At 35.3% G+C, this 22,089-nt stretch overlaps 1 protein-coding gene across 1 annotated transcript in view; it reads right to left on the bottom strand.

Moving 5' to 3' along the window:
- KCNK1 (potassium two pore domain channel subfamily K member 1) overlaps positions 1–17,765 on the bottom strand; it is a 69,264-nt gene extending 51,499 nt beyond the window's left edge. The window contains exon 1 of the mRNA XM_074262420.1: positions 16,770–17,765. Coding sequence (XP_074118521.1) covers positions 16,770–17,124 — 355 coding nt within the window. The 5' untranslated portion in view covers positions 17,125–17,765. The remainder of the gene's footprint in view (positions 1–16,769) is intronic.
- Positions 17,766–22,089: the final 4,324 nt, after the last annotated feature.

The following is a 22,089-nucleotide window of genomic DNA, read 5'->3' as shown; positions in this document are numbered from 1 at the left end:
TCTCTCTCTCTCTCTCTCTCTCTCTCTCTCTTCTCTCTCTCTCTCTCTCTCTCTCTCTCTCTCTCTCTCTCTTTCTCTCTCTCTTTCTCTCTCTCTCTCTTTCTCTCTCTCTCTCTCTCTCTCTCTCTCTCTCTCTCTCACATACACACACACACACACACACACACACACACACACACACACACACACACACACACCATGAAGATAAAGGAAAGATAGGGCTTTCTTGCTGCAGTTGTTTATAGAATGGCTCATTTAAGATGCAAACAAACATACTGTATTCTAATCCACTTACCTCACCCTTGGGTGCCTCACCTCCAAGTTGCATAAGTGATTCCTCCACAGGACTTTCTCTACAATGACTCAGAATCTTCCTACCTTGGAAGCTCCTTCTACCATTGGACTACTCAAATCGGAAGGACCCTCCCCCTTTGAGACTTCATCTGATTAGCTGTTAATTCCAAAAGCCCCTAATTTAAGGAAGAGCCCAGGGCAAAGATGACTTCATTCTTCTCCTATCCTTAGTATTTACTCACCTTCACAGGACTTTCTCTATTAAGTCCCCCTTACATTCCTCTCTCCACTATGGGGGCTACCTACTTCCCCTTTTCAGTTCTTATTTATGTATTATCTTCCCCTACTAGAATGTCAGCCCCTTGTGGGAAGAATCTGCTTTTCTTTATCTGTATTCCCAGCACTCAACACAATGCCTGCAACATAGTAAGTGCTTAAATGCTTCTTAATTGGTGTTTATTGAGACAGGAGATAGAAATAGACAGAGAAGGAAAAATAGAGAAGGGATTTGAGAAATCATCCATTATATTTCCTTTCATTTTATAGATATGGAAACTGAGACCCCAGAGAGGTCAAATGGCTCATCCAAAACCATACAGATACTAAGTGACAGAGCCAGGATTTGAACCATGTCCCTGATACCAAATTTAGTTTTCATCCCATCATACTTCCTCCTTCACCTTTTTGTAGTTGTTTTGGGGTCCTTGGTTTTGATTTAGAAAGGACCTTCGAGGTCAAAGAGGTCATGTTATAATGAAGAAGCTGAGATACATGAAGGTTTGGAAAATGATTATTAAGGAATGTTAAGATGATTATTATTGTCAGGAAAGATAGTTCTGTTTGGATAGTTGTGTAGGAAGAGTAGGTAAAAGTGAGATGCTTATGGCATTACTTCATGTTGAAATGAAGAGGGGGTTGAGGAGACTCAAGAAGGGTGGGAAGTGAAGTAAAACCAAAACAAAGTATAACTGGGTTGCCTCAGTGACAAAGAAATTAAAAACTAGAGGGAAGGAGAACAGATTTTGAGCAAAGCAATGGGCCTTCTTATAAGGGGAAAAAAAAAAAAAGGACAAAAGTAACAGAACTTAAGAATAATGTCCAATAATGTCTCTGCAGAGACTATCCTCTTAAGAGGCTCCAACAGTTCTTTGGTTACTGTTTTTATCTGTTGGGTCCTGTTTTGTTTTTAAACACCAGGTGTGATGGACAAAGGAATAGCAATGCATGATCACCGCAGCATACAACAATTTCAACACTGAAAGAATAGGGAGAAAGTAATACAAGTAGTATCTTTCCATGAAGTGAGAGCTGCATCTGTTTAATTTTATCTGTGAGTGAGTTGCTATTTTTTTGAAGTGGCTACTGTCAGAACATAGGGTGGTGGGTGGGGAAGTGGGCTTCTTTTTCTTGCCTAACATTTTAACAAAACAGTGGAAATGTTATCATCTTCGCCAGATGAAAGTGACTCAGTTTGAAATGTAGGCAGCTGTAGAACAGTCTCTCAAAGTTCTTTAATTAACTTAATCCACTTAAACATGATTCTTAAATAATTGAGTGCCTTGGCAACTAAACAGGAAAAATTCTGTTGTTAAAATGTTTTAACCTTTATCATTTTCATCTGAAAGTATAAATATAGGTTGAGTGGAGGGAAAAAAAAAAAACAAACAGATCCAATCAGGGATAACCATATCAAATCACATTTCTTACTATCTGTGCAATGTTGGGCAAGTCACTTAAATGGTCTCAGTTTCCTCATCTGTAAAATGAAGTTTATCCATAAGAGGTTTATTTCAATGACTTGTCATTTAATTTCACCAATCAACCTTAACTTCTCTCTTCAAAATCACCAGTGATCTTTTAATCCCCAAATCTAATGGTGTTTTCACAAACCTCATCTTTCTTGACCTCTCTCATCTTCATCCCTAAACACTTTTAGATCACATTTTTCTTTTTTCTTCCAACCCACTCCTTCATCTAACACTTGCTCACTGACAATGAATGTGTTTTGTTAGTAAAAAAGTCAGGAAACTCTTGTCATTGGCTCAAAGAGTATATGTTAGGGAGTATGGTGTGAAACTTGAAAGGGAGGAGGGGTTATAATTTTTGAATGCCAATCAGCATTTTGTATTTCATCCTAGAAGTAATAACAAAACACTGAAGTTTATTGAGTAGGCAACTGATAACATCAGACCTGATATTCCTTTGGGAAAATCACTTTAATGGTTGTATGGAAAGATGAAATCATGAGAGAAGAGATGATCCAGGAATGATCAACAGTATGAAAGAATGCAGAGAGATCTAGGAGAATGAAGTTTGAGAAAAGGCCTTTGATTTTGGCAGCTAAGCGATCATGAATAACTTTGGACGGACCAGTTTTGGTAGAAGGATAAAGTAAGAAGTGAGACTGTAAACAAGGGATTAAGAAGAAAGTGGGGAGAGAAAGTAGTGGCACCTATTGTGGAAAATCTTTTCAAGGAATTTAGCTACAAAGAGTAGAAGAGATATAGGATTATAATTAGGATAGAAGGATGAAGAGATAACTTTTTAAAAGATAGAGAAGACATGAGCATGTTTGTGGGCAGTAGAAAATGTCAGTAAAAATAAAAAGATTGAAAAAGGGAATAACAGAGGGGACAATCTATTGGAGGAGACAGAATGGAATGGGATAATTTAAATAAGTAGAGGGGCTAACCTTGGTAAGGAGGTAATGAGTGACGGAAGAAAAAGTTGCAGAAGAAACCTGAGTGATAAGAGGTGAAGAAGAGGGAAGAAGAAAGTTAATGGCCAATGGTCTCAATTATTTTTTTTAAATGAGGCAAAGATCTTGAGGGTGGGGGTGAGGTGGTGAAGAGGAACCATGAAAATTTGAAGGGAAGCTAGAGAAAAATTAAACTCCGATCACTATTCAGGAGGTAAAATGAGAAAGTGATGGTCTACCTGAAATTATGGAGTGGCTCAATAGATAAATATATTGGGTCTGTGATCCTGGAATCAGGAAAATTTGAGTTCAAATCCAATACTCAATTTAGTAACCTGGTAAACCAGGGCCACTCAATTAAGTTGTTTGTCTTAATTTCCTCATCTGTAAAATGAGGATATTAAGCACTTATCTGCCTCCCAGGATTCTTATGAAGATAAATTGAGACTTAATAAATGTTTGACCTTCCATTCTTTCTTCCTTTACAGCCACTGCCATTATTATATTAGGCCTTGATAGAATTTAACAACATCAGAGGAAATCTATTTCAAAAACCGTTAGCAATCTATGCATATATATATATATATATATATATATATATATATATATATATATATATTTAGTAATCAGTAGGTTAGCAAACTTGGAAAAACTCAAATTACTTTTTTCCCCTTCTGAAAGTCACACCAATGTTTTAAATTTTAAGGAAACTCAGCATACTGCTCAAATGTTCAGGCCTCCAGGGCAGAAAATCTGTGTCAGTCTTACTTTGCTCTCTAAATATGGAAATCTATATCTATTCCTTTGTAACTGGAAAACATTCAGTATTATGATACCATCTTTAGCATATTTTTAGGTATTGCCATTTTTAATTTTAAAAATTTCAGTTGATCTTTTTATCCAAATAGATTTTATTTGATAATAGTCACATTACATTGAAGTCCTCAGGATGTACTTAGTAATCTCTGACTATATGCCAAGTAGAGTGCAGCTGAACAGTGGAGATACAAATGTTAGCAAAAAAGAAAAACAGTCCATGACCTCAAGTATCTTATATTTTAAAGGGGAGGGGGTAAAATGTAGACAAGTCTTAAAAATGAAGGATGTTGATCTGGGGCCTTCCCTAAAATGGAGATTCTCAGAACAGCTTATTAATAGAAGTTATTAGTCAACTATTATTTATTAAATGCCTTTTATGTAGGCATGTACCTACTGTGTACTAGGTATTATGCAAAGCTGGCCATATAAAGAAAGGCAAAAATAAACAGATAGACCATAAAAAACAAAAATAGTTCCTACTCTCTGGGAATTCAAAATCTAATAGGGAGAAAACATGTAAATAATTATGTACAAACAAAATACACCCAGGATAAATTGGAAGTGATCTCACAGGGACACATTAAGATGAAGGAAGACTGAGAAAGGCTTCCTGCAGAACATGGGACTTTAGCTGAAACTTTAAGGGAGCCAAGGGAGCCAGGAGACTGAGATGCGGAAGGAGAGTATTCCAAGACATGGCTGACAGCCAGTGAAAGTGCTCAGAGATGGGAGAAGAACTGTCCCTTTCAAGGAACAGCAAGGAGGAAAGCAAACTATAAAATGATTTAAATAGTTTATGGTGGTTAGATTATGAGGGACTTTGAAAGCAAAATAAGATTTTATATTTGATACTGAAGGTAATGGGGAACTACTGGAATGGGAAGGGAGGTGATAAAAATCAGACCTAAATTTCAGAAAATAAATTTGACAGCTGAGTAAAGGGCAGACTACAGTGGAGAAAGACTTGAGGCAAAGAGACCAACTAATAATCTTTTTATAATATTACAGGTTTGAGATGATGAGATGCAGAAAAGTAGAAGGTAGTGACAGAGAAGAGAGGAGGACATATTAATTATATAGGTATAGAATGAGAGAATAAGAAGTCATAGATGAAATTTAAATTATAAATCCATTTGGCAGAATGGTGGTGCCCTGGACTGTAATTGTAGAGTTTGAATTATTTTTTCCCTTTCTTTACATCTTCTTCACTTAGCACAGTGCCTAGTACACAGTAGGCACTTAATATATGCTTATTGGCTGTTGTGTCCCCTAGTCACTCTATACACTATAGATTACATAGTGGTTTCGGTAGTATGCCTACATATTTGGAGATATCTGCACAAATATCCCAGATCCAAAAGCTATGTGATACCAGGAAATTGTTACAGTAGCCTCTCCATGCTGACAAGGGTAAAGTATCAATAATTTCATTTCCTCATAAATATTGTTGAAGGAGTATTGTGTAGATTTGGTGCACAAATCACTCTCCACCATACTACCATGGTACTGTTGGTATAGGAGGCTTTTTTCAACAATACAATAAATCAGTGAAAAGATTCCTGCATTAGGAAGAAGAAAATGTGACTTCAAATCTCAAATTTGTCACTTGTTTTTTCTTGTTAGACTTTAGACAAGTTGCTTGACTTCTTTTGGACTTAGTTACTTTACCTCCATGGATTAGATCTGGACCAGTATTCCAAGTTCTTTTGAACTTAAGCAAATTTTATTGCTTATATTCTTTATGATTTGTATTGCTTTTCTTCTCTCCACCTCGCCCCCAAAATGATCATATTATTCTGCATCACCTTGATCTTCTTCTTTTGCCATAAAAGTTTCAATTGATAAAAAACACTTCAACTTGTACAATCTACAAAGGCAAAGATTATTCCCTTGACTGATAAATGAGACGTTTGTCACCCAAATCACTAACAACTGGATAAATGACATTGAAACCTTTTAAAGGGGTTTAATATTTCCACAGTGGTTTTCAGCTAATGAGTTTTGTCCCTTTGACAAAACATCCCAAAGGTGGATGATTACAAATTGCCTCATCCCTATTTTATGCATAACTCATGTTTTTGTTTTTGTTTTGTTTTGTTTTGTTTTTCCTTTTATAGGCTGAAACTCACCAATTGAAGCAAGTTATTCCTAGCTTTAGTTTGGAACTAGTTTTTTGAGGAAGGAAGAAACTACACATAAGAAAATTGGAGAAAAGGAAAATATTGTCCCTTCTAAATCACTTCTTTATAAAATGATCTTAAGCAAATGAAAAAGAAGTTGAAGGATACAAAAGTATTTCCTCTATAATAGAAAATGTGCTTCTTATTAAACTGAAATTCTTACTTTCTTCGAAGAAGTCAATATAAGTCAGAGTGAGTAGTTAGCAGAAACTAGAATTAGAACATATTTTGTGATCAAGCAGATATTTGTGAATTGGAAAATAAAGTCTAAGTCTAACAATAATCTTAATTAATTTGTTCATTATACAATCAACTCACTTTCTAACAAATTAGGAAGGAAAGGATTAACATAGATAATAGAAAACATCAGACACTGATGGATCAGTTATCCATTCAGAAATATAGCACAGTGTTTCATGCTGAAGTGCTTAACATGATGCTTTTTTTTTCATAAATTCATTCATTCATTCCTCCATCCATTAACTCAGGAAAGGAGAACCGTTGTTAATTCCTTTATGTCTGTTCTCTCTGTCTTTCCTGCTCCTCCACTTTCTTTTCATCTGAGCAGTTAGTACCTTGTCTTCCAACAGCAGGATGCCACATTCAAAAATTCAGTTCAACAGTAAGTATAAACACGTCAGTCAGTCAATAAATATTTATTACATAGCTACTATGTACCAGAATTATGTTAAGTGGTGGGGATACAAAAAGAGGTAAAAAAAATGTAATCAAGGAGATGTTCTAATTGAGAAGATATTAAAGAAGCAAATATACACAAAATTATGTACAGCATGAATTGGAAATAATCAACAGAAAAATAAAATGATAAAAATGGCTAGCATTTTCATACTTTTCATGTACCATATACTATGCTGAGTACTTTACAAATATTGAATCTTTAGATCTTCAAAATAATCTTGGGAGGTAATAGTTATCCCCACTTTGCATTTCAAGAAACAGAGGCAAACAGGTTTAAGTGATTTCCCCAAGGTCAAACAACTAGTAGGTTCTGAGGCTGGATTTTAACTCAGATCTTCCTGACAGAAGGTGTAGTGTTCTAAACATTGAGCCACAGTAGCTGCCTTATTTGAATTAAAAGAATAAAGAAAAAATTCCTGTATACGAAAGTGTCAAATGCATACCTGAACCAGATTAAAATGAAATTGGGAAAAAATAACAAAATAAATAAAAGTACAATAAAACATAAATAAGATTATATTTTAAAAATGTCAATGGTGTGGCCTGCCTGCATTCTTATTAACAGTTTTAGTGTTTCTATTTAAGTATGATATCACTATGATATAAAATGAGATTTTAGCTGGAATTTGAAGGAAGTCAGGGAAGTTAGTAAGCAGAAATGAAATGGGAAAGTATTCCAAGGATGGGGGATAATCAAAGAAAAAAGGGTCCTGTTGAGACATAGAGTAATGGTTTTGTTTTTCAACTGTTTCAGTCATGGCCAACTCTTTATGACTCCATTTGGAGCTTTCTTGGCAACAACACTGGAACAATTTGCCATGTCCTTCTGCAACTCAAAGTAGAGATGAAGAAACTGAGGCAAACATGTTAAATAACTTGCTCAGGATCACACAACTAATAAGTATGTGAGGTTAGTTTTGAGTTCAAGAAAATGAGTCCCCCTAGGGCCTGGCATTTTATCCACTCTGCCATCTAGTTGTCCTAGCACAAAGTAAGGTGATTAATAAATGTCTTTAATTACAGTGACATAGTCACTACAAGTAATGGGCTTACATCAAATAAGAAGAACTAATAGCTCTGAGGATCAAGAACATATTTACAGTAGAAAAAAAATTGACTTCAAAGTGAGAGGATGTGAGTTGAAATTGTATCTCTATTCTTAATACCTGTATGACCTTGTTATTTAATCCTTCAGGACCCCAACTTGCTTGTAAAATAAAGGAATTAAACTGGAACCTCTGTGAAGCCCCATCCATCTCTATATGTAAGATCCCATGACAAGGGCTTTTGAAGAGGGTACATGAACTTTTAAAAAATTTTAATTCCAATGCTGTTTTTTTTTCCTCTGTAATCTTATATATTTTATTTGATGCATTTAATCTGCAAAAGTGTCTGTGAACTTCCCCAGAATGCCAATGAGGTCCATTATATTTAAAAAAAAAATTAAGAATCCTGAGCATATGACATAATGTTACTGAGCAAGAACAAGGAAAGACAAAATCTGGGTAACTTGGGGACACTAATGAAAGAGGGAGGTATTAGGAAATCAGAGAAAGAATACCTAAAATACTACTCTCAACTTTTGATTGGGTAATAACCCTATGTCTCATGCAGCCCCACAAAGGATCTATTAAGTTTTTAATAGGTAGACACAACACCTCGTGAAAGTAATTTTCAAGATGTATGAAAAAGAGTTGATTCTATAATGATTTTGCAATGAGCAAAATAAGGAGAAAGAATAATGGAAAAACCTTTGTCTGATAAAGTGCCAGAGAATCAATGACTTTTTGAGTTAAACTTTGCTTCCTGAATACATGATGCAATATTTCTCAGTAAAAAATAAGGAAACCATATAATGTGATTACTATTCATATTATCTGAAATGTCTTACATCATTTTCTACTATATTTTTACTGCATTATTGCAAACTATTTCAGACTATAAGGTAGATTGCATTTTCTCATAAGATCAATATCACTTTAGGGTTTGCATTCATGATAACTTCATAAACTAGATGAATTACAGGGTTTTGTCTTTGAGGATTTTCTTTTCTTTCTATGCGCTCTCTCTCTCTCTCTCTTTCTCATACACACACACACACACACACACACACACACACACACACACATACACACATAGATGAATGTCCCCAAAATACAGATTTTAAAAACACTAAAACCAACACATAAATATTTCAAACATTCATAACTTCATTAATGTGGATTTTCCTCTCACCTATGCAGATGGTAATAATTCCTCTATAACTTACATGGTGTTAAAAATTCATTATTCAGGGGCAGCTAGGTGGTGCAGTGGATAGAGCACCAGTCCAGAAGTTAGGAGGACCTGAGTTCAAACCTCATGTCAGACACTTAACAATACTTCCTAGCTGTGTGACCCTGGGCAAGTCACTTAACCCCAAATGCCTCAGGAAAAAAAAAATCATCATTTTGCTGCCAGTTTGGTGGTGTGTGTTTCTGAATTGAGATGAACTGATCAGCTCCTATGGCTTCATTTATTGGGCAGTGGAAGAACTCAGTCCCAATATGATCTCAGACAACTAATTACTGTGTGATCTTGAACAAGTCACTTAACTTCTTTTTACTTCAGTTTATTCATGTATAAAACAATTTTTCAATGTTGCTATGAAAGAATAAGATACTTGCAAAATGTTTTGCAAATATCAAACTATTATCTAAATGATAATTATTATTAAAGTACAAAAGTGAGGAAAAAACAATTATAAGTACTTAAAATTTTAAACAGTAAAAGTATACACCCAGTTCTGTAAAGTAAGTTTAAATGTTTAGTAAAATTATTACTATCTGAGACCTTTTGAGGATAAGATTTTTTGGTTAGCAGTTACTTTCCAAAACTTTTAGCAACATTTTAAAAATACTTAAATAATTGAAAACATGCAATGCCTTTTCTACAATGTATTGCAGCTTTTCTTGAATTCTTAAACTGAATATCCTAAATATTCATGGCCATTATTACGAAATCAGTTAATAAACTATATACTAATACTATGCTGCCTTCAGAGCTTGGTAACTTACAAAAATTCATAGGATCACAGACTAGTAATAGAAGTACCATTAGGGATCATCTAGTCCTTTATTCTTCAAATAAAAGAACTGAAGCTTAGAAAAGTGACTTGTTCAAGATTATAAAGATAACTTGCCCAGTTGTGGCAATCCCACTTCTTCCTCATTAAAGTTATTTTCTATTTTTAAAAATGATCAACTAGGAAACCAAATAACTAGGCTTGTTATAATTATATTACATAAAAGTACTTAGAATATAAATGAGAATCTGTAGACTCTATTGTGGGTAAAAGATCTTTGTGGCTGTATGGAGGATTTTTTTTCTTTATTATTTATGTAAATATCATATTTATATTTTTATGGCATATGTGTAATAACCATATAAGCATGATATTACAAAAAAATCCAGCCTTGAAAGTAATCATACAAAACCACTCCCACTTTGATATGACCTTAATTTTACTGTAAAATTATTTTCCATATATAATTATTTGTATATAATCTCCCCAAATAGAAGGCAAACTCCTTGAAGACAGAAATCATTTGGCTTTTCTCCTTTTTATGTATTCATGTTATACAGCATTAATGGCATCTAGTAAGTACTTAATAAATAATTGTTGGTGACTAATTTAAAATGATCTAAATATCAGGCTAAATAAAGACTATCCAGAAACTAGTGGTGTTGAGTTATTTTACTTAATGTTTTCTTGACAGTGATCAATATCTTTCACTAGAAAGGCAAAAAAAAAATAGCAATCCATTAATTTGGAATTTAGAATAACCCAGAATTGCTAAGACAAGTATTAATAGTATTTTGATAACAAGTACTACTGCCTTCTGGTGGGAAACAAGAATGATTAAAGAAATTAAAATGAAGGTATTATAATGAATTGTCTACTAAGTAATTAATGTTGATTGAATTAAATTGAATTGAGTAGCCTTTAGATTTAGAGCTGAAAGCATTGTAGAGGATTTTAGAGATTTTATTTTAAAGACGAAAAGATACTCTGAAATAGCTAATCCTGGTCATACCCATTAAGTAATAAGAGACAGGAATTGAATCCAGTTCCTCTCACCCTATATTGGAGTGTTCTTTCCACTAAGCCACATAACTGTGCAGTAGGAAATGAATGGAACAAGAGGGATTGCTTGTATTTGGATTTTAGATACATATTTAATTGTAATGATTCATTCATTCCCAGAAAGTTGGCTCTGCTTTGGATGACAACATCAAATCTACTATAAAATTATTTCAGTTTCTATTTATACCTAAGAAAGAAACATACTGTTTAAAGATTTACAATGAAATTAAAAGTATAAATTGGAGAGAGAGAGTACAGTAATCTCCTCATATATTACCTCAGCATGATTTTCTTAATTTTTGAGAAACCACTATATAAAATATATTTGGAAAACTTCATTTACAGCATCTCTTTCAAGTGTGCCAAGTAATTTTACCCTCTTCTCCTTCACATAGTTCCTTAGTTGGGAGGCCAAATGTTATTCCAACTCTTCTGATTACAAATCCATGGTTCTTTTCCTTTAGAACAGCTTCATTTAATAACTAGAATTACATCCCTGACCTTTCAATGAAAAGTTTATTCCAAGTAAACCACATGATCTTTCAAGTTCCTTCCTGAAAACCAACCTTGTTCTTTTAAAGGTAGAAACACTTTATGACAAATGGGTTTAGGTGTTGGTCTTGAAAATGATAAATGCCAACAATATTATTTTTAATTACTATATAGTTGATATTTGATATGACCCAGCAACTAACAATGAGTCTATCTAAATCATCCAGGATAAATGCTGAAAATCTTAAGAGTTGAACCTTCTTAGGAAAGGGGAATGGAAGTCAGTCTGAAATATTTTATATCACCCAGAAAGAGAATTCTAAACCAATATTCCAAAACTCTTTTGGATTTTTTGCTTATGTTCTTCAGGAATGTAATATCAGCCTATACAGCATTTCCTCTAAGAAAGAACTGATTTCTTTGTCCCAAAATTCTTGCTTAGAAAGAGTATCAAGTATTAAATGATATTAGTATAATAAAAATAGAATATAGTATTCTTGTAGGTACCATGGTATAAGATAAAGTGAATTGGATTAGGATTATGGAGACTACCATACTTTTGAACTCTCATTCAGTAGCTATGTATTAATTTAATCTCCAGCATTTTATCTAAACTCAGTATTTTCATTTAAACCCATCTTCAGTATTTGTATCTATACCTAGTCAAATGTTTAATTTTCCATGAAGGCTTCTCTAATTTTCCATTGTTAACATTTTCTCTCAATTCCATATTTCATTTTTACATAAAAAACACTCTAACTCATTCATATTGTATTACTTTGTTATTTGTTATTTGTTTTGTTATTTGTTACTACAATTATTTCTGTATATATGAATGAAAAGGTATTTGTTAGAGCTCAGAATAGAAATAGAAATATAATTTAAAAAACAAAATAAGATAGTATCTCATTTAAAGAAGCTCACTTCTGAAGAGGGGACAGCACATATAGCTTTAGGATAGAAAGTGTGTGTGTGTATTTGTATGTGTGTGAGACAGACAGACAAAAAGACAGTGAGAGTGTGTGTATGTATGTGTGTGTATGTGCATGTTTAGGTCCCTCTGCTTAAACCATAAGTAAATTGTATAAAGAACAGAAACTCTTCCCAGCTCCACTCCAGCACCTAACAGAGTATTCTGCTCCCAGCTGGTATTTAACAATGTTTGATTAATTGGATCCCTTAAAGTCTTTTCTATTGATAAATATTTTATGATTCTATAGTAGTTATATTCATAGAAGAAGAGTTAATTGGCCAAAGTCGTGGTGGAAATAAAGTATTATTATAATGGTGAGGGCAATGTTAAATTTAAACTTTTACAAAAGTTACACTCACTATCTAAAGCAGATATTCTTAACTTTGGGTACATGTATACTCTCCCCACAAGATTCCATGGATCAATTTGGAGATGGGAGGAGGGGGTTAACTCTGGATGGGAAATTTGTTCTGAGACATTATTTTGAAAAAGAGATTCACAGGCTTCACCAGACAAGAAGAAGGAAAAATAGGAGAAGGAGGAGACGGAAGAGGAAAGAAGCTGAAAACTCTAATCTTAAAAACTACAAATAAACAATAACAAAAATTTCAATAATAAAGTTTCCTTTTTAATGAAGCACAAAGTAAAAGTGTGGCTAAGAATTACATAGTACTTAGATTATTATGAGCCATCTAGAAATGTTCCATTAGACTCCAGCTTCTTAAATTGTGGGTTGCCATCCATATGATGTGGAAGTTGAATTGGAATTGAATGTGGAAGTTGCCAAATTATGATTTGTTATCAGTAAATGTTTGATTTACATATCCATTTTTATACCTATATAGCTGGAGTAGCATAAAAATTTCTCAGGCAAAAAGAGGCTGCGAGTGGAAAAAGTTTAAGAAGCCCTGCCTTAGACAAAGTTTTATATTGCAATTAATATTAGCTATTCTGACTCCTAAAATCTAGGGGAACAAAAGACAAAAGAAATCTCTAATCCACAGGGAATTATTACTCTCAGTAATTTAATAATAATCAAAGTGACCTTTTTTCCTAGATTGAAAACTTCAGAACATTAGGATTTCTATAGTAGGAAAGGCTCTGGTGCACTATTCTGGGCCCAGTAGTGATTTTATGGGAGCATTGTGATCAAAACATGGGAGTTACCCTCTGTGTTGTTAGTACAGGAAGTTAAGGATTTAGCCCAACTATCCCTAAGTCCCTTTTAATCATATTATTGATCTATCCATATTAATTTACCAAAATCATTCTTGGAATTCTATGAAAAATGTTTCCCCAAATTAAAATCTAAGGACAATTTCAAGAGCAGAATGGCTGACTTTAATTGCAAAAGAAGGTCATTTAAATAAGATGCAATTTTAGGAGAGAGATAGTGATCTGTACCTCTTAGATATACTTCAAAATTCCATTATTCATAATATACCTTGACTCTATCTATTTGGCTTTGGATAAAAGGATGCTCTCAACTGAGGTTCTTAATCTGTGATCCATAACTTTAAATACACATGTATACTTATGTATTTAGATATACACACATAAACATATATTACATATAATGTTCAAAATAATTGATTTTTTTTGTAATTCTATGTGCTTTATTTATTTTATGTATTTAAACCTTATTTTGAAAAGGTTCTATAGTCTTTACCAGATTGCCAAAGCAGTCCATGATATACACATATACAAAGATTAAGAATTCTTGTTACAGTTTATTGTCTCTTCTGGCTAGGAGGGAGTCAACATTATTTAATCATGCAATCCTTTTCATTACTCAAGAAATTTCTGCCAGCTTGATTCCCTGAGCTAGTCTCTATGACCTTTCCTCCTTTCTTTTCACTAGAAAGTTTTTTTCACTTTTAAGCAATGTCCTTCCAGTAATCAAAAGATATCAGAATTAACTATGTATGGAGGATAGTTCTTTTTTTATTTTTATAAATTGTGCAGTTTCAATTTGACATTAAAAAAGTCCTAACTAAATGACTGTGTAACAAGTTTTTAAAAGAAGTTTGTTCCTCAGTTCAATCCTGCATTGGTGATGTTACAAGCCAAGAAACTGTTCTTCTAAGTTAACTTATCCTTAAGTGCTCCCTATAACTATTTCAGCAATGATTTTTTTTTTGTACTGGAAAACATACTTAATACAATCTGAACTCTTACAAAAGGGAATTTCTTTTTTTAAAAAAGAGAATTAGAGACAAAATTGGCAATTTTTATTCAATATTTCCAAGTTTAGGAAAAGTACCTCCAAATTCTGGAAAATATCACTCTATTAATCTTCAGAATGTAACTTTTTGGGTATCTAACCAAATATAGAGAAGTGTAGAAAAAATACACAGAAGTAGTATACCAGTCATATAAAATCCCATGTTTGTGAAGTGAACCTGTTTGCAAACTGACAAAAGCAGCTTCTAAACTAAGGCAAGAAGAAAGACATTTCAAGTATTGTAAACTGAAAATCTTTTTTTTTTTTTTTAAATTAGCCACACTTGAAATGCAATGATACTATGAAAGTGCTGGAAATAATAATTGCCAGCATTGTTTCTTTATAAACTAGCTTTACTAAAACATTCTGATTCATTTGTAAGGCTCCATAAAAGCCACCAAAACAAATGTTTTACGCAGGGAAGCTTTCATTGATAACTCAGAATGAATACATCCAAATGAAAAAGGATGATATTTCTCAAGGGGACAACAGAATAGGGTCAGATAAGGTTAATAACATCATCAAGTTATCTGAATCAAAGGGTGCTGAGGAGAGAAAGTGATGTAGGGAAAATGAAGTAATAATTTTCTTAGATAACAAATCTATCTTGCTTTGGATTAGATTTGTTTGTTTATTTTTAAAGATTATCATCTGAGAAAAAATTCTGTCTACTTGCTTGGTGATAACACTATCTACTAGTCTGGTAAGTCATTCTGGTGCTCTTGTATTATTTTTTTCAACTTATATTTTAAAAGTTATTCATTAATACATATAAAAAATCCAAGATATGTATTCCTCAAATGTCCTGATTTGAGTTGGACTAGGTGACCTCTGACACCTCTTCTAACCCTGCAATTTCAATTCTCTTTTAAGTTCAAAGCTTCTGAGGACAGAGATTTGGATCAGGAGGAAATGAGTGTTAAGGGAGAAATCAATATTAATTAAGTTATCAAGTACGGGACTTAGTGATTCAACACTCTGCTGGGATTCAGTAGACCCAAGTTCTGAAGCTAGTCATTAAGTACCTTCCTGACCTTGGCCATGTCACAGTCTTTCAGTTACCTCATCTGCAAAGGGAAAAGATTAGGAGAGATGCCCTCTAAAAGCCTTAGCAACTCTGGCATTCTCATTCTATACTTGCATAGAACACTAATGTTATTTCCTTAGTAAACTCTGTCCCTTTGAAAATGCAGCATTTTTTCATTCATTCAACAACAGCTCTAAGAGTCATGGCTGGTCCACATTTTTAACCCAAGGAAGTATCTCCAGTTATGAGCCACTGGCCTAGTTGTGCAGTGCAGGGGATGGTTCAGAGTTTAAGGAAAACCCAGAATATCCAATACTAAAAACTGCTGAATCAGTTATATGTCCTCATTTTGAGAGATCAGGAGCAACTAGATGCTCCCTCCCCTGTCTCTAACTTTGAAAAAAAAATCTTTCCAGTTCTCTCAGAGGTCAACTCTAAAGGCACTCTCCCGGAGAAAAACCTCTGTCAGCCAAGAATGCTGTGTAACCCACTACTGAAAAAACTCTAGCCTTTATGCAAAATCAAAACCCTTTTTTTTTTTTTTTTAATAGAATCATCAAGGATCACTAAATATTGCACTTCGTTATAGGTAGGCCTTTTGATTTCTAGATTGGGATAGAAAAGATGGTGAGATCACTCCCACTTCTAAAATCAATGAGTCTATGATTCTGCTTCTCTGCCCTTCCTGGGTTCAGGAAGCTGGAGAGTTTTTTTTTTTTTTTTTTTTTTTTTTCACTCAACCGTCTGGCGTATGCAACCCTAAAAGAATGCAGCAGGAAGAAGCCCCAGCAAGCATCCAGCCAAAACATTTGTCTACAGTTTTCTCCATAGTAGTGAGGCGAGTCACACAAACTCCTGGTAATAAGACTCTTGGACAGAGCCCACACATACAAAGCTTTCCTATGGTCTTTCTCAGCCCCACTCTGATACCCAGAATTCATCAAAGCTGAGTGAGATCTGTGTCCTGCCACGAGCAGGAGGTGGAGAAAGGAGGATGCGGGAAAGAGTAGAGGGCTAGGGCCAGGAGGAGGAAGGGAGAGAGGAGGTAGGATGCTCACAAAGTGGGAGACAACCAGAAAAGATGGGGGAATGGATGAAAGTGTGTGTGTGTGTGTGTGTGTGTGTGTGTGTGTGTGTGTGTGTGTGTGTGTGAAGAGGCCCCAGGGCCTCTTGGCAGAGGGACCAGTACTTGAGGCTCACCCGCTGGGAAGGCGGTAAGTGGCCCAGGCCTTCCTACCTGTGGTGGAGAGCACGGTGCTGGCGAAGAAGAGAGCGGAGGTGAAGTCCCAGTTCCAATTTCCCGAGGCGTTGCTGAGCACCGAAACGCCGTAATTGCTGGCCTCCAGCACCCGCACCAGGAACTGCTCCAGCTGCTGTTCCGACAGACACTTGTGTTCCTCCAGGAAGCGCTGCTTCAGCTTGCGCAGCTCCTGGCGCAGCAGGTCCTCGTAGGGCAACTCCACGGAGGAGAAGACCACTGCGCCGAAGACCAGGTAGAGCAGGTAGCCCAGCACCAAGAAGGCGAAGCACCAGGCGGAGCGGTGTCTCTCTACCAGCCGCACGCAGGAGCTGCCGGCCAGGGACTGCAGCATCTTCCCCAGCGCGCCGCCGCCGCCGCCGCTGCCGCGGCAGACCCCAAGAGAGCGCGAGCTTGACGGCCGGGAGCCCAGAGCACCAGCCCAAATACACACACACACACACACACACACACACACACACACACACACACTCCCTCACGCGTGCCCAACCACAGACATTCACGCACGAGAGCCCAGAGGATCTGCAGTGAGAGGCAGTGGATCCCTCAATGAACTCCGGGGTAGTCCTGGAGCTCACCCCGGACGCTTGTGGTCCCCCCTCAAGCGGCCTCTCTCCAACTACCACCCACACAGCCCGCCTCTCCTTGCCCCCGCCGCCCGTTTGCCAAGGCTGCGCCCAAAGTTTGAGAGGCTTAGATAAAGGTTCCCTCTCTCCTCGCCCCGCTTTCTTCGCCCTCCCCCTTCCACTCAAGGCTCCGGCTCCTTTGTGCACTTGGGTTCTCCTTGTGATTGGCTGGCTCGTATTTCTTTTTCTTTTTTTTTTTTTTTCTCCCTCTCACTCGCTTGCTCGTTCGCTCTCCTTTTCCTGTTTCCTTTCAGTATAAAAAGCCCCAGATGATGTGGCGCTGACGTGGTTCCCCGGCTCAGGTAACCAGCAAGTCCAATGAGTCTGTAGGTCTGGAATTGAACTTCGCCAAAGCTGTAGCTATGTACTGGAAAGGGAAAGAGACAAGCTCTGACAATCCGCCTTCCCTCCACCCTGTAAGATAAACATACCCCACATCCCTGCCTTAAAGGTGTATAATGCTAACCTACCTTTTTCGGGTTCTCTACCCCGCTTGTGAGAAAATTAAATGAAACTGTATTTGATTAAACAATAGGCGAGAACGGGGCTTTGCACCAAAGTACAGAGTGAGTTTATAAAAGTTGGGGGAAATATAACTTCTATAACTTCATCACCCTGTTGTCTGTAACTTACTCATTTCTAAATTAATTTTCTCTAAAATATGAATTGATTTATACACAGAAATTCTGTTTCTGCTGCCTGGGGTGGAGAGAGATCTGTGACATTTCAACCTAGTACATTAGAACTGGACTGAGACTAGAACTAGAGATCATCTGTTACAAATCTTTTTACAGGTAAAGAAATTCCGTATAAAAAGGATAGTTTTTTCAAGTTCACCTTTCTGATTTCTCACCCTTTAAAAACTTTTTACATTAAATTATAATATAAGCTCCTTGGGAGCAGGGACTTTTTTTACCCTTTCTTTCTGGCATTTCAGTACTCATCAGCAGTGCTTAGATATGTATTGAAAGCCTGGTCTGAAAGAAGAGATATGAGAAGATATCTCCCCTAACTCTTTTGCAGAGATGGGAGATGGTTGTGAAACAGTAGATTTTTTTCAGATTGTTTTTCAATTTTTTTTTAATTAACTACGTTGATTTGCTCCTTTTCTTCCTCTTTTTCTTTTAAAATATATTTGTTATATGTGATGACTCTTGGGATGAGGAAGGGGGACCATATTAAAATAAAAGACATCAATCACGTATTTTAAAAATTAGCGATTGTCCACTGAATGACTGACAAGAAAAAACACAGCAATTTACATTGAACAAAAATCACAATGTTTAAAAAGGATTTATGTTTTAAATTTGAAGGCAAAGAGTAACCATTTAACTCCACAAGTTAGAAAATAATAATTTTTTGGCACTTCAGGGAAGATATGCAGACCTTGCTGACATGGAAGTTATGGTATTTTTTTTTTTCTGCTTATACTGAGTCCTCTTGTGAAAGGGCACAATGTAGTTTTCAATTATTTGTCATCTCATTCTGACAAGATTTTGGCAATTGGCAGCTGTTAGGCACAAGAATGTCTTTATAGGAGTTTTTTTTTTTTTTGTTTTGTTTTTTAAAGACTCAACAAACATGAGGGGAAAAAAAACTGAAAGATCCAAACTGCATTGAAATTTCACAGTAATTATTGTTATATCTTTACCCAGATTAAATTCTCTATCATTTCCCTTTGTTGTATTTTGTCTTCTAACTTAAGTAATTATTTTTGTGAAAGAGATCAAAGCTTTGTTCTTCTCAGCACCTAGAAAATTAACAATATCCATATTGTTCTGAAGCATATGTCATATGCATGAGGCAAGAGGAAGTTCTGCAACTTTCATTAGTAGAGAAGCCAGTTTGTCTACTTGTACAAACACTTGCCACACTGTAATCCTTTTTATTACTAAAGCTGTAACTATGTATTTAAAATCTAGAGTAGAATGCATTTCTGTGCAATGTTGCCTTTCTTTGCAATCTTCCATACAGAGACGGAAGCCAGCTGGGAATGTTTTCAGTGATGGTTTTCTGTACAGATATAAATATAATTCATGAAGCTAGGTCCACCTATTTCCCAATTGTCAAAGAATAAATGGGTCTTTGTAACACTTCTTAACAAAGGCCCAGAATTTCCACGTATACCACTGGCTCCCAGATTTTACCTGAACCAATAGACTAAAGTCAAGTTGTCTCTACTCCTCTTAACCTTGACAGTGCTCCAAAGGTTCACCTAACTTCAGGATTTGGGAATCAGAAAAAATTGTAGTTTTTATTCCTGAAATGAAACCTGTACTCCATCTCGGTTTTCTATTTTGCTCCAATATCTTACCAAGTCCTGACCCTCCAAGACTTATACTAATTAATATAAAGGGTGATATAGCCTGTGGCAAACCTGGAACTGATTCTCCTCATCCCTCAGCTCTATCAATTCCATAGCACTAATAAAAAGAGGAAGAAAAAAACAGGAATGTTTAGAGAAGAGTAGGTAAGGTACATAGGAGAAGAAGGGAAAGGTAACTAGGTTAGAGAAGACACACATTAAAAGCTTTAGAGAAAAAAAATATTTATGAATTGACCCCTTACCTATGTAAGATGAGAAAATAATTAGTCTAATAATCCAACTTATCCTTTACACTAATATAATTGGGAATTGAATAGAGCTTTGATTCTGTCTGAGTGTGTGCATATGCTTGCTCAGTGCTAAGCACTTTGGGAATGATAAATTCTTTAGCTTCATCTGGCTGGTGACTCAATGCTGAAAGGCATTTGGCTTATGATTTTGGTGTATGAGGAAGCAATCCCTAGAGCCACTGGCCCTGAAGACAGTACCAAATTGAAGTGACCCACAATGAACTTTATGTACTAATGAGATTTTAAGTATTGACCTCCTCAGAAAAGTATAATAATAACTACAAGTTAACTTATTGAATCCTGTTTTAATTCTTTCTCTTAATTATGGACTTAAAAGCATTTTTGCATTTAGAATTCTTTTTATACATGGAGGAAATAAATATCTGTCCCTTACCTGATTCACTGAGTACCTTTTTACTATCCATTTCAAGAAACAACCTAGATATGAGCCAAAACATAAGGTTTAAACTAGTTATTCCCAGAGCACTTAGATGGAGATGAGCTAAAGAGATAATGTGATAAAGAAACTGAATCAGAGATGTTAATGGTCTTGTTCACAATTGTCAGAGTTTTTCCACCATTCCAGGCAAGCATTCTTTCCATTATTACACCCCACTTCCCACCACTCAAGTAGACTTTCAGCTGACATGTTTATTCCTTGAAGTATAGACATATATATATATATATATGTATAGTATAGTCTGCCTGAAGAGTTGTACTTTCTCTTGCTAAAGTCAAGTCACTTCATTATTTCAAAACAACAACAAAAGCATTGAAAAGATAAGTTGGACAGCTTCCAAACAGAAAGCTTATTAGGAAAAGGAAAAGAAGAATGTTAAGAACCATCTCCCTTCATCAGGGAAAGGAGTTAAGCTCCGTAAGTCCCCCTCTCTTATCCCTTAACTTTTCTATTACTATACAGAAGGAGAATGGAGGTAGATTTCTGATTGTGTGTCCACTTCTTCAAAGATTATTAATTTTAAAAAACCAAAACATGTTATTCTCTCTCATTTTTGGATTCCCAAAAGTCACTTTGTATTTCTACTTTAGACACATAAACTTCTGGGTAACTTGAATTGTGATAAGAAATTGAAACAGAAGGAACTGATTAGCTGGGGCTCATCTTTGCTTCTGTTGCTTCTTATTCCTTTTGAATATCAGATTGTTCACATTAATGGCTTGGAAAGAATTGCTGGTAATTCCAGGAAAAAAGCCAGGATGATTACTATGATGTCAAATGATTCATTTAATTCAATTCAACAAACATTTATTAAATGACAAAGTAGAAATAATATCTACCAGGATTCTTGCCATTCAGATTATACTAGATTTTTTTGTTTTTCTTTTTTCCCCCTAAAAGACAAATGTGCAATCCTTGATACTTGATTGATTAAAGGGCATAAAGCTATTGAGACAGCTTCCGAGTGATCTAAGGTTAAAAAGAGACCAACCCACTATGAGCCTCTCAAGACTTGGTTTCACTATTTTGTGAAACACTAACTCTTACTGACCAGACTTTTTTCTATATGGAGAAGATAAAGAGGGCTAGGTCTACCACAATCAGTGCTGTATTCTAGTTGTGTCCTCCTTTCCAAGTTATAGTTAACCAAACTTTTTCTAAGTAGTCCACGAGTGTATCATTTCATTCTAATTTCAAAACTGAACTGTCAAATCAAACCTGGTTAAGGCCAGACCTATAACAAATGTCTAATGTATACAGAGCACTACTAGGTAAGAGATGCTTTCCTATATTATACAGAATCATTAGATTGTGAGCATCTTGAAAGAAGGGGTATTTTTTTGGATTTTAAAAAAATATCCCCAGCAATTAGGACAGTGCCTGATACATATTGGACATTTAATAAATGCTTAAATGCTTATTGACCAAGTGAGGATGTGATGGGGGTGAGGAGGGAAAGAAATTGAGGAGAGGTTTATGAAAGAAATATAATTAACTATAATATATAATGATGTATTTTAGATGAATTAAAGAAGAGCAAAACAATATACCATATTATATACCAATTATATACCAATATACCATCTGAAGGGGAAGA

This window comes from Sminthopsis crassicaudata, chromosome 4 (genome assembly GCF_048593235.1).
Source record: "Sminthopsis crassicaudata isolate SCR6 chromosome 4, ASM4859323v1, whole genome shotgun sequence".
Lineage (NCBI taxonomy): Eukaryota > Metazoa > Chordata > Mammalia > Dasyuromorphia > Dasyuridae > Sminthopsis > Sminthopsis crassicaudata.
This window is presented reverse-complemented; position numbering and strand designations above follow the sequence as displayed.